Source organism: Herpailurus yagouaroundi, unplaced genomic scaffold (assembly GCF_014898765.1).
Source record: "Herpailurus yagouaroundi ecotype Mexico unplaced genomic scaffold, PumYag 55507, whole genome shotgun sequence".
Taxonomy (NCBI): Eukaryota; Metazoa; Chordata; class Mammalia; order Carnivora; family Felidae; genus Herpailurus; species Herpailurus yagouaroundi.
This window is the reverse complement of record NW_024413975.1, coordinates 1-11,888: the sequence shown is the minus strand read 5'-3', so window position 1 is coordinate 11,888 and position 11,888 is coordinate 1. Positions and strand designations below refer to the sequence as shown.

At 60.2% G+C, this 11,888-nt stretch overlaps 1 protein-coding gene across 1 annotated transcript; it reads right to left on the bottom strand.

Annotated features, from left to right (window-relative positions):
- Positions 1-3,853: 3,853 nt before the first annotated feature.
- LOC121024091 (plasma membrane calcium-transporting ATPase 3-like) lies at positions 3,854-11,885 on the bottom strand (the record flags this gene model as incomplete). The annotated part of the gene is made up of 7 exons (XM_040466404.1): positions 3,854-4,348; positions 5,573-5,680; positions 6,660-6,871; positions 8,051-8,264; positions 9,696-9,887; positions 10,999-11,105; positions 11,756-11,885. Coding segments are annotated over 7 exons (1,443 nt in total), but the record flags the coding sequence as incomplete, so codon positions are not given.
- Positions 11,886-11,888: the final 3 nt, after the last annotated feature.

Genomic DNA, 11,888 nt, shown 5'->3' with positions numbered 1-11,888 from the left:
CCCCCCCCCCCCCCCCCGCGCGGCAAGCCTTTGCAGAAAGAGCCACTCGCAGTCACCAGCCGCTCTTTGCGAGCCACTTGTCAACAAATACCTGGGTCTGGCAGTCCTTTGAGATCCCAGATCACTGGTTCTCCACCCCCCTTTCTGCCCCGATATACCTGAGGGGTAGGACTCGCTCCACTCCCCGCTCCCATTAGGACAAGGCTCCCTGTGGCAGTGCTCGTGGTTGGTGCCGGGACCGGGGCCTTCCCCGAATGCCCTTTGTTTACGTTGCTCTAAGCAACAGACGCTTACTGCTTCTCTGCCCTGCCCTGCCCTGCCCTGCCCTGCCCGGAGGCTCAATCTCTTCAGAGTGATGGAGGTGGGCGCCCCTGGGGGAACCTCCGTGAAAGGAAAGGATTTAAAAAGCAAAATCACTTGCTTTCTTTTATCAGACTCCTTTCTGCAGAGCCACTGGCCCGGCAGGAGGGAGAGCAAAGAGACTGAAGTGAACCGGGAACAGAGATGGCTTTTATTTGCAGCCCCCTCCCCCTTAGGCTTCCTAGGGGTCAAAAGGGATGTGGGTCTAAGGGAAATGACAACCATGGGGGTGAACTCACTAGGAGTCCTAGTGTCTTCTGACTTCCCGACCCCCATCTCTGACTGGCGAGCGGGCCTGGGGGTGACTCAGACCTGAGACCTGTGACTGAGTGGCCACAGTGAATGTTTCCCCATCCGGAGACCGTGTGCCTAAGTTCTGGGAGGGCAGGCCAACGTGGCACACCTTTGGTTGCCCCTTTGGGAATGCCTTCCGGGGGTGGGGGTGGGGTGGGGAGATGGGTGTGTGTGCAGATCTTTGGCCTTAGAAGGTGGATCTGATTTCTGGAAAGTGCCATACAGTTCACTGGATGACGTGAGCGGCAAAGCAAATGTGTAGTCCTGGAGCCTGGAGCCCACTGGCTGCGTACTCGGGGCCCAGAGCAGGAGGCCTTGTGCCACACCCAAGCCCTGCGGTGGCTTTGTGGTGGCCCCTAGGCTCGGCAGGGAGTCTGACACGGGGCCAGGCTTCTGGGAAGAAGGCAGCTTGAGTGCTCGCACATGAAGATGTGCATCATTTCAAGCCCTACACGCGCGGTGGAAAAAGACTTTTGTCCCATACGTTGCCCCCGAGCTCCCTCCTCCCCCATGCCCCCCCGCCCCCAACACACCCCGCTCGTGAGCAGGGCGAACTCACTGCCAGGGCTGAGACCCGTGCGTAACGCACACTGAGTGGCCACAGGGGGCTGGCACAGTGTGTCTAGTGTGCCCCGGTGACCTGAAGGAAGATGGCCCATGATGTGATGCACTCTTAACTGCAGCCAGGGCGATGAGGCAAGGAAAAGAAGTCTTTTCTGCCTCTGATTGGACCCCTCTCCTCACGGTGTCCGGATGGGATGACGGTGTCAATCAAAATACCTCACAATTGCCCCCCCCGCCCCCCAAAACCCAGTTCCTGCTGAAGCTTGTCGTTGGTTTATAATGGAACGTGAAACGGACCACGACAAAACAACGTCAAGAAGCTCCGTGTACTGGGTTTCAAGGACTCTTTTTGATGCCGGAATGACCCCCCCCGTCTGGTGCAGTAATATGTTAGTATGGAATGGTGGTGAGAGCAGGTAGCAGGTTACAAAATGCCTTCACTTAGCAAAGCTGTGCTGGCCCCCAAACCCTGCAGCTCCGTTGTTTGCAAAATCCAGAAATCTAGGCATGTCTCCCTTGGCTGGGGGCACCTACACGCTGGGGCGCTTTATGTCTGTCCTTCAAGCAGGTATTTTGAATCAAAAAGAACGGATGCTCTTAAAAAGTTAGCTCAAGTAGCGGATTGGCTTAGCATTCTTGAGGAGGGTGGTGAATCGGATGTGACAAAGGGACGATCCTGTGGAGCAGTGAGGGGCTCTCTGGAAAGGACACGGAATATGCTAGGGGATGGGGGAGGGACGCTGTCACTGGGTGACCTTGGGCAAGTCCCTTCTCTCTGGGCGCCCCCCCCCCCCCATTGCATCATGTTTGAAGTAGGGACCTGACTGGCCAGTGTCTACTTGGGCAGTGACTCCCAGGCTCTGACTGAGGAGACCCGCCCGACCGACCAGGAAGCGGTGGCAGGACTCAGAGCCCACAGGCGCACGGAAGGCACAGACACACACCAGTCGGGCACCACTGAGCCCCGCCCCCCACCGCCCTCTGCCATGCCTCACGACCTGGACTCCTGCTTCTCCACTGGAGAAGCCCCTTGCATCCCTGGGGAGCTCCTTAAACCGGACTTATTTGGGGCCACCTCACCCAGCCCTACGATATCCCAAGCCCTGGGGGCAGCCCAGGAGTCTGCAGCTTTGGAAAGTTCCCTGGGGCATTCTGCTCCTCACTGATTCCAGTGCCCTGGGCACGCGAGGGCCTACGGGGGCGGGAGAGAGTGGTGGTCTCTGGGCTGCTGCCGGATGAGGGGGGCCCCCCCCCCGAGGGAACACAGCGGCAGCTGGGGAGGCCTGGGGCCCAGATCGTGGCCGGCATGGAGGCACAGCGAGTGCACATCTGGAAAAGCAGCAGGGGTTACAAGGGACACAGGGTGTGTGGGGTGATGCCAAGAGGCAGGGGCCTGAAGGCCATGGTCAGGACTCTGGACTTGACCCTTAAGACCAGAAGAGAGGCTACACTGGCCACGGCGGGGCAGGGGGCAAGCTAGCTGAATGAAGGTGGGAGCAGCGGGCAGGAGGCTGAGAGCTTGTGGCTGGAGCTGAGGCTGGGGCCTGCGGAAGAAAGAAGTAGGGGGCCCTGAGGCTGAGCCCCGGGAGACTTCTGGGGACCGTATGGGAATAGCAGGCAAGCTGTGTGTATGGGGAGCCTCAGGCCGGGGGCAGGGTAGGCACCGGCTGCCGAGGGCGCTTTGGGTGGGGTGCGTGAAAGATTCCTTGGGATGAGCTTGTGGTGATGTGTGACAGGCTGGAGGCAGACACAGGGCAGAGGTGTGGTCTGAAGCCATTCCCCAGGCCCAGGGGCCCGCGGCAGGAGTGCGGGGCCGGGCAGGGCTACGTGTAGGGTAGTGGCCTTCCCGTTGGTGGGACCCCCAGGGAGGAGAAGCAGGGGGGCTGGGGGTCCTGGACAGCACGTGGAGAAAGGTCAGAGGTGGGGCTTTGGGAAGCACGGGAATGGCAGAGAGTGACAGGTGTCACTGGGGGCTAGGGAGGCAGCAGGGAGACTACTCCGGGCAGATACTGGTGACTAGGCCGGGAGGATGGGGGGCAGGGGTGGCTGGACTGGGGACGTGCTTTCGAGGGGGCGGACCTGAACGGATGGGCCATGCTGCTGCGCCAGCTGTGCGGGGAGACAGGAAGAGCGTCTGGGAGCTGAGGGGCTGAAAGGAGGTTGGCTCAGGGACCGTGGTCTTGGCCAAGCCCACCGTGGACATCTTGGCTCAAGGTGTGGCATTCAGAGGCTACAGCTGAGGGCTTGACGCAGGACGGAGGGGACAGCCCGCTTCCGGGCCCTGTAGGTCACACAGACCTTGGTGAGAACTGCGTCTGGGACCCTGCGGGCAGAGGCCAGGCTGCGATGCGATCACGAGTGTGAGGAAAGGATGCGGAGAGACAGAGTACAGAACATTCTGGCAAGAAGGCTAGCTGGCAGGGGTTGGGGCAAAGAGCATGGGGCTGCTCTGGCAGACGGGTCTCCTGAAGCCTTCGAAATTGCCCATGGCTGAGTGGTCATTGTGACTATGTGACTTAGGGATGGAGATGAAGAGAAAGAAGCAAGTCCGGGGCCAGAATCAGCTTCCATAGGGCTCGCGATATAACCCAGTGCACGGTGAGCTCACCAAAGGCTGTTTGTAACGGGCATCTGTCTCCTCCCAACAACGTCACCTCCCTGTCACCAGGCCGCTTCCGGCAAATGAGGCAAGGCCCAGCGGCCGTGCAGACAGCGGGTGGCCTGCGCCCCCTCCACCCGACCCCAAGAGACAGCCGCTGATCACAACACACGTCTTTAGCTGACACTGGCACCCAGCGCGGGGGAGAGCCGCCTGGGCTCTGACGGAAGCGTCAGAGGTGGGCCGTGTCTGCAGCACCGCAGCCAGCAGGCACATCCGGGGATGGCCCTTGCTCGCCACCCTCTCAAGGCGGGATAGCCAGAGAAGCCAAGCGGCACGGCGGCTTACCTGCGTCTGAATCCGATTGAGGCCCCGGAACCAGAGGATCTGGCCTCTGCGGAGCTCCCGCTCGGCATGGTCGATCTCTTCCTCCCCCTCGGCCAGCTCCTCGTCGGTCATCTCATCCTTTCCCGGCCCGTGCCCTGCTTCCTTCAGGCACTTGAGCTGGCTGGTGGGGATGGTGGCGATGACCTGGGGGGCCAGAGGCGAGGGGTAGCAGGCGCAGGTGGCTGTCAGAGCACAGCTGGTCCTTTTGGGGTAGGAGCTCTGCTGGGGCTGGGGAGGGACCCACACCTCCCGCCTCCCTCTGACAGCTAGTGCGTATGCCCCTTGCACTCCAGCGTCATGCACCACTGTTTCCTAAACACCCGTTCTCTGTGGGCAGACTGGGGGATGGGACGTCCTTTTCTGGTCCCCGAGGCTGCAAGACCAGGAGCGGTCCCCGGGGAGCAGGGCGCGGGAGCTGTTGGGGCCAAGGAGCGTTTTCCAGCGAGGGGAGGTCTGGCCTTGGTGCCCCCCCCCCCCGCCCCGCTCCTCAGAGGGGACCGCTAGGCCCCTGGCACATCCTGCCTGACGAGTCGGTCTCAGTTTCCCCGAGGGCCCTGCCGGGCCGTCTGCGCCAACAGCGTGATTCCTGGTGGGGCCCCGGCTTCACGTCTGGGGGGCAGAGACTGAGGATCTGAGGTCAGCCACACGGGAGCCCCGGGCCCACAGGACCGACCCCCACTGAAGTCCCCGGTGCTCAGGGAAGCTTCCGTGGAAGCTCACTCCCGGTCTCTCTCGGACCCTGCCCTACATATGCTTGATCTTGGACTTCCAGCTTCCTGAGATGTGACTAAGACGCAGGGCAAAGTGGGTCCTGCACCAATATTCTAGAACTGCAGAGCAATGCTTTCTGAAGCCTCTTGCGTGCCTGTGGCATGGGCTGCTTCTTCCTCCCTCTGTGCATGCCTTTAACCGTCAAGGGCTACAGGTGTCTGACTTTCACGTTCTAGCATCTCAAAATATTTCTTCATTTTCCTTGACACTTTCTTTCTGCCCCTTGGAGGATTTAGCACGGTGTGGTCTAGCTTCACATCCGTGAGCGTTTTCCAAGCCGCCCAGTTTTAGGGGACGATTTTGGGCTTCTAGCATGGAAAGGGGAGTGCTGGGTGATTTTTGCCGGGGCTTTGTGACATCCCAGACGTGGCCCTTTGCCCTCTCTCTGCTGACAACTGTCGCCTGCGGCCGTGTACCTGAGCTGTGGCCTGGCCCGGGCCTGAGCCCTGCTGTGCTGCCCACCCTGAGCACACCGAACGCTTTCCTAAGCACGGGCTCTGAGGTGCCATGGCCTCCCCCACCCCTGCCCGGCATGGTGTCCGTCCCTGGAAACAGGGAAGGGTCGGGGCTGGGAAAGGTGACGAGGCAGACACTCACCTGTCCCCAGACCAGCTCCCCAACGCCAACGAACAGGCACCAGAGCCACTGCTCCGTGGACAGGGGGCAGCAGCTGAAGGGCTTTCCGCCGAACTGGACGATGACAATCTGCAGGGGTGGGATGGGAGGGAGGCAGGTCAGAGATGGGCCATTGGGTCCTCCCGGCAGATGGGGCTCTGGCCGTGGCTCAGCAGATGAGCCACATCTCCCGCTTCTGTAAACTTGATGCTTTACCGTGTGCCCTGCACGCCCGTGCTGGACACGCCTCATCCCAGGTGCCCCAGTGACATGCCCAGCCAGCCTTGCCTGGGACTCCTGCTGCCTCACTGCCCATTCCTAGGGAAGAACCCTCCTCCTGGGGGTGAGCTGTTTAAATACAGACCAAGCAATCCCGAGCCCAGGCCAGGGCGCACACAAGCAGAGACGGCGCTCCACCCCCCTGAACCCTGAAATTATTCATAGTCGTGAGTCCTCGGCCTGATCGCCTCACCCCAGTTTCTCCCCCAGAAACCACAGTAAAGGCTCCCCCTCTCCCTCTGTCTCCGACCGACCCAGGTGCTTCCCCAGGTGGACCCCTCATGGCGTGGCAGGCCCCCTCCTTTGATCCCTGTGAGGGGCAAACGATCCTGGCCTGTTGTCCTCACTATACGTCACACTTTCTATGAATGCACCCTACTTTTAAAGGCTCAGACTCCCAAAGAGTTGACTGACCAGCCTGTCCACAGCATGGTGGCAGGCAGAGGCCGATGGTCAGCACTGGGGACAGAAAGTATCCCAAGGGAACCTTCTAGAGTTATGATAGTCCCCCGGCAAGGAATCCAGCGCTGGAAATGGGAGTGGAAGACGCAGAGGGAACTATGAGGAGGCTCGTTCTGAGGAAGGCCCTAGAAGGCTCTCTGGAAGCCAGCAGGGGAGCGCAGAGGGCCTGGGGTCACAAGGCATGCCGGTGGGGCCTGGGACAGCGGGAGGGGCGGAACTGGTTCTGGTTCTGTAAACGGGGATGGGGAGGCCGGTGGTAGTGGGCATGGTCCCCCGCTCCTCGTCTGGTGCCAGTATACGGTCGCCCCTGCCCCCCCCCCCCGCCTACCTGAATTGCAAAGGTGCCCAGGACGATGGTGCAGAAGATGGGGTTACTGAAGATGCCGTGGAAGACGTTTCGTTCGCCGTGAATCTTGCGGGCGTTGATCTCGTTGAAAAGCTGCATCATGACGAAGGTGTTGAAGATGATGGTGTAGTGCTCTGACGGTGGAGAGTGCAGGGGTGCGTTCCTCCCGCTGTCGATGTCGAAGAAGAGCTCCCCTGCACGTGAGGGGGCACGTGAGGGGGGCGGAGCCCTGGGTGGAGGCAGCTCCCGGCCAGTGTCGCCTGAGGAGCGCCAGGGGGTCTGCGGCAGGGCCACAGGCAGCCCCACCCTGTGGTGACAGGGACCCGGAGGGAAAGTAACGGGTCTCTCCCCACAACACGCGCTCACCCCTGGAGCAGAGGTCTGGCGCAGAAACCCCGGAAGAAGACACCGTGTGCCTGCCGGGTTGAGTGGGGCTGGGCACAGGGTGGGCCAGCCCTCCTCCGCCCTGTCCCTAAGACCGGGCGGCCAGGTGTAGACCGTCGGGCAGGCCATGAGAGAGAGGCTTCTGCTCCCGAGATATCAGAGAAAGGCCCCCCGAGAGGATCCCCAGTGGTGACATTGTGATCCCCACACACCGTCCCTCCTGCCCCTCAGCAAATACTGTCCTGCAAACCGAGCTTCCAATCTGCTCCCGGGAACGCGCCTGCGCCCTCAAGGCCAGGGTTGGGGACATAACGGAGAGACGCCACAAGCAGACAAAGCAACAAACCCACCCCAAGGAAACTGCTGGACAGAGCCAGAGCCCAGCCGGCCCTGGATACCCAACCCACAGCCTCTTTCTCTCGTGCCCCCTTCTTCTGGTTTCCTGACAGTTACTCCTCTCTGCTCCTCCTCCTCTCCCTCCACCCCTCCTTCCTCCTCCTCCTCCTCCTCCTCCTCCTCTTTCTCTTCCTTCCTCTTCCCTTTCCTTCCTCCTTCTCTCCCCCTTCGCCCTCCTTTCCTCTGCCCCTCAGGCCTCTTCTCTGTCTTCCACTCTCTGCCTCACCTCGACTGCTTCTCCCTCTCCTATCTCTCCTATCCCCCCCCTCTCCCTCCACCTGTCTTTCCCGGTCCCCCTCTTCCCACTGTCTGTGGCACAGTGCTCTGCTCGCCATGCCCTGGAGAAATGGCCATAGGGTGAGTGGATGGATGGGGGTGATCTGGGTCTCGGTGAAGGACAGCAGTTTCTCAGAGGCACAGGGGCCTATGACACCTGCACGGGGCACGCACACAGAGAGACAGCGGGGAGGTGAGCGTGCAGGGGCCCGTGCTGGAAGTTTGGTTCATGGGTGCTCATCTGTCCCTTCCACTGGCAAACAGGGCCCAAGCCTGTGCGGCCAGCGGCAGGGCAGTGTGACCCGGGGCCAACCTACCAACGAACAGCAGCGTGAAGATGATGGTGAGCTGGTAGACCGCGTGGCCCAGGATGTTCTTCATCATGGTGCGGGAGATCAGGGGCTTGTCCCGGCCGTATGGTTTCCGTAGCAGCAGTGACTCAGTGGGTGGCTCTGTCGCCAGGGCCAGAGAGGCAAATGTGTCCATGATCAAATTCACCCACAACATCTGCACAGCTTTGAGAGGAGAGTCCTGTCGAGAGGAGGCAGTCACCCTAACATGGGGCCAGAAAGCCCAGTGGCCCACCACTCCAGTGGGAAGAAACTCAGCCTGGGGGCAACGTCACAGGGATTCGTTCTAGTGAAACGCGGCAGATCTGACCTTCCCGTCAAAATCTAACATCTCCATCCCTGTGGGAAGGTTAGCAGTGGGTTTTCACTGGGCTTTCGGATTTCCTGCTCTGAAAATGCTGCCAGCCTCCCTTCTCTCACCTGGTGCCAGTGACCTAGAAGGTGTGGTCCAAATTGTCAGCAGGAGATTGACAACCCGTGTGTTATCCCAGACCGTGAAAGTGCTCAACTGGTGGGTACTTTCCTGACCTCCCAGAACTGACAGATCCATAGAGACAGAAAGCAGATGGGTGGGTGTCAGGAGCTGGGGGCACGGTGAGGGGGCAATGACTGCTTAGTGGGCACACAGGTGACAAGAAGGTTGTAGAATGAGTTAGAGGTGGTGGTTGGACAACATTGTTAATGCACCAAAGGCCACTGAATTGTGCACTTTCAAATGGTTACTGCGGTGCAGTTTATGTTATGTGGATTTTCTCAATTAAAAAACCTTTCAAAGGGAGACAAGTTCTGGACACTCACTACTGGGGGGAACGAGACTATTGGAAGGGGGAAGAGGCTCCTGCGAAGGTTAAATATGGAGTTCCCATCTCAGCCCGCACTTCCAGTCCTAGATCCACACCTAAGAGAAATGAAGATGTAGGTCCACACACAGACTCGTACAGGTGTGCTCACAGCAGCGTCAGTCACAATCACCAGAAGGTGGAAATGACCCCAATACCCACTGACGGAGGAAGGGACAAACAAATTGTGCTCTCTCCATATGACAGAGCAATATTCTGCCATCAAAAGGAACAAAGTACCGATACTGGCTATAACCTGGATGGACCCTGGAAACATCGTGCTGAATGAAAAGGTGCCAGACATGGAAGACCACATGTTATTTGATTCCCTTTATATGAAATGTCCAGAATAGGCAAGTCTGTAAGGACAGAGAGCAGATCCGTGGTTGCTGGGGAGTGGGGGAGGGGGTGGGGAGTGCCCGCTAATGGGCCCCGGGGTCTTCTCAGGACGATGAAAACGTTCAGAAACTAGACACAGGCAGTGGTCGTGCACACTGTGCGTGTACTGATTGCCACTGAACCGTGTACTCTCAAATGGTGAAGTTTTTGGTATGTGACTTTTATCTCAAAAAAAAAAAAAAAAAATCTGTGGCAAAGAACCCCCTGGCTCTCGCAACTCCCGGGATGGGGTTTCCAGGGCCTGCTCTCTGCACTGGGGTCCGGGTGCAGGAAGCAGGCCGGGCCTGGGAAACCAGCTGCCTCCTGCAGGCCCTGTGCCTTGCGGAAGGGAGAGCCCAGGGCCCTCCCTGGGCACAGCGGTCCCCAGTGCCCACCTGAGTAATGCAGGCCCCCGTGAAGGCCACGATCACGGCCACCACGTTGACTGTCAGCTGGAACTGCAGGAACTTGGAGATGCTGTCGTAGACATTCCGGCCCCACATGACCGCCTTGACGATGCTGGTGAAGTTGTCATCGGTCAGGATGATGTCTGAGGCCTCCTTGGCCACATCAGTCCCCGCAATGCCCTGGGGGGCACACACACAGTGTCCACAGGCCCCTCTTCCCCAGCCCCCTTGACGACCCAGCCTACCCGGGCTTACTGTCTGGCTTCCCTTCCAAATGAGGCTCCCCGCCAGCTGCAGACAGATCTGGTTTCATCCAGTGCGACTTTGTACTAGGAGTGGGCAGGTTGTCTCATGGCCTGGTAAGGGCCTTTGCTCATAAACAGAGAGGGTGTTGCTACCATGGCCACCACCATGGCCTCACGTACGAGGCCCAGCTGCCACCACGTGACCACCAAGCGGTCTTCTGTCCGGTCTTAGCATGCCAGAGCAGCCTGCTGTATAAGGAGCTCCACGACTCCTGGGCGGGGATGCCTTCCGCAGAGCAGGGACGTGTCCTGCTGGCCCGTGGGGGTGTTTGCTGCTCACAGCCCCTGATGCAGGGACAGCTGCACACCCTGTCTGCCACCCTGAGGTCGGGTCCTGCGCAGCTCGGTTTGGCTCTCACAGTGCCCAGGGGCTGTGGCTCGGTGCCCTTCTCTGTCCTGGGCTCTGGGACGGACTGGCCCGTGCCCCTGGCGCCTGCCCACAGTGGGCTACCCTGAATGTGGCAGAGTGAAGGGGGCTCTTACATGGCAGGTGGGGAAAGGGGCTTGCTTGCTTTGTGCCTTCGGTGACCAAGCGCACGCAGCTCGCTGCAGAATGCCGGGGCTGGACCCGGGTGGCGGGGTCAGGGTTTTACAGAAATAACGAGCTCCATACAAGTAACCAGAGAGAAACACAGAGGAAAAGCTCATCTGGGGACTCCAGTGATCGCCCCTGGGGCCGAGTTTCGCTTAGACTGCACTGGGGGTGGCTGAGGCGGGCGCACAGGTGGCAGGCCCCATGTCCCCCACCCCTGAGGCCCCACTGTCACCTCGGGCATCTCCACGCCAAATGCCTTTAAACAACTCACACCTGTATCCCCTGACCAGATGAGCCCTTGGAGGTCCCAGGGGCCAGGACGCGAGAGACAGGCTTCATCACCCTGCAACCTGCCTTAACACTAGCCCGCACCTTTCTGCACGAAGCCAATGTCCTTGAGACACAAGGCCCCGCCTGATGTGGTGAGCCAGGCCGGCACTGGGCGGCTTACCATGGCAAAGCCCACATCTGCCTTTTTGAGGGCTGGCCCGTCGTTGGTGCCGTCCCCGGTCACGGCCACCACCTGCCGCTGCTCGCCGGTGCTGCTGTCGATGATCCCTGGAATGCAGAGTGGGTCCTCGTCTGGGGGCTGTGGGGGCGGCTGGCTGACTCGGGAAACCCTTCGGGATCGCGACCGTGCCAACCACCCCCAATCCCCTGCCCTTTTGTCGCCTTCGGGGTCAAGTCCTTGTGCCTCGACCGGCAGCCCTGCTCCCCTCCTCCTGCCCTGGCCCATCCTCCAGTGAGATGACACAGGGTGGTGTGACTGGGTGGGAGGCAGGTGGTAAAGTTGTCATCGGCCAACTATGAAGTGTCATCGGTCAAGCACTATGTGACTTGGAGAAATGTCTCCCCCTCCTGGGCCTTAGTTTCCCCATCTGTTACAATGAGAGGCCATTCTCTAGTGGTGTCTTCCATTCATGCTGCTAGCCAGGGAAGCAGAGTGAGCTCTGGCATGTCAGCCCTTCGAGGGCGTCTCCATCATTATCCCCATTTTCCTGAGGAGGAAACTGAAGTTTAGGGAGGGCCGTGTCCAGCAGCAACACGTGTGCAGCCCGGGACCCCGCTTCCTAGGCAGGCCCTGGAGCTTGGCTTTGGGAGCCCCGGGGCAAGAACACACGTGGGGACGATGGCCACACCCAGCCAGCATCATGGCACCTCAGGAAGGGGCACGGCAGGGGGCAGCAGGGGTGAGCGGGCTCCCTCACCTTTGACCAGAGTGTGCTTGTCGGTGGGAGACGATCGGGCGAGGACCCTCAGCTTGGGCCACACCTTGTCCAGACGCTCCTGTTCTATCTGGGAGGGGGAAGCACACAGACGCTGCAGAGCCTGGAGCGGGGG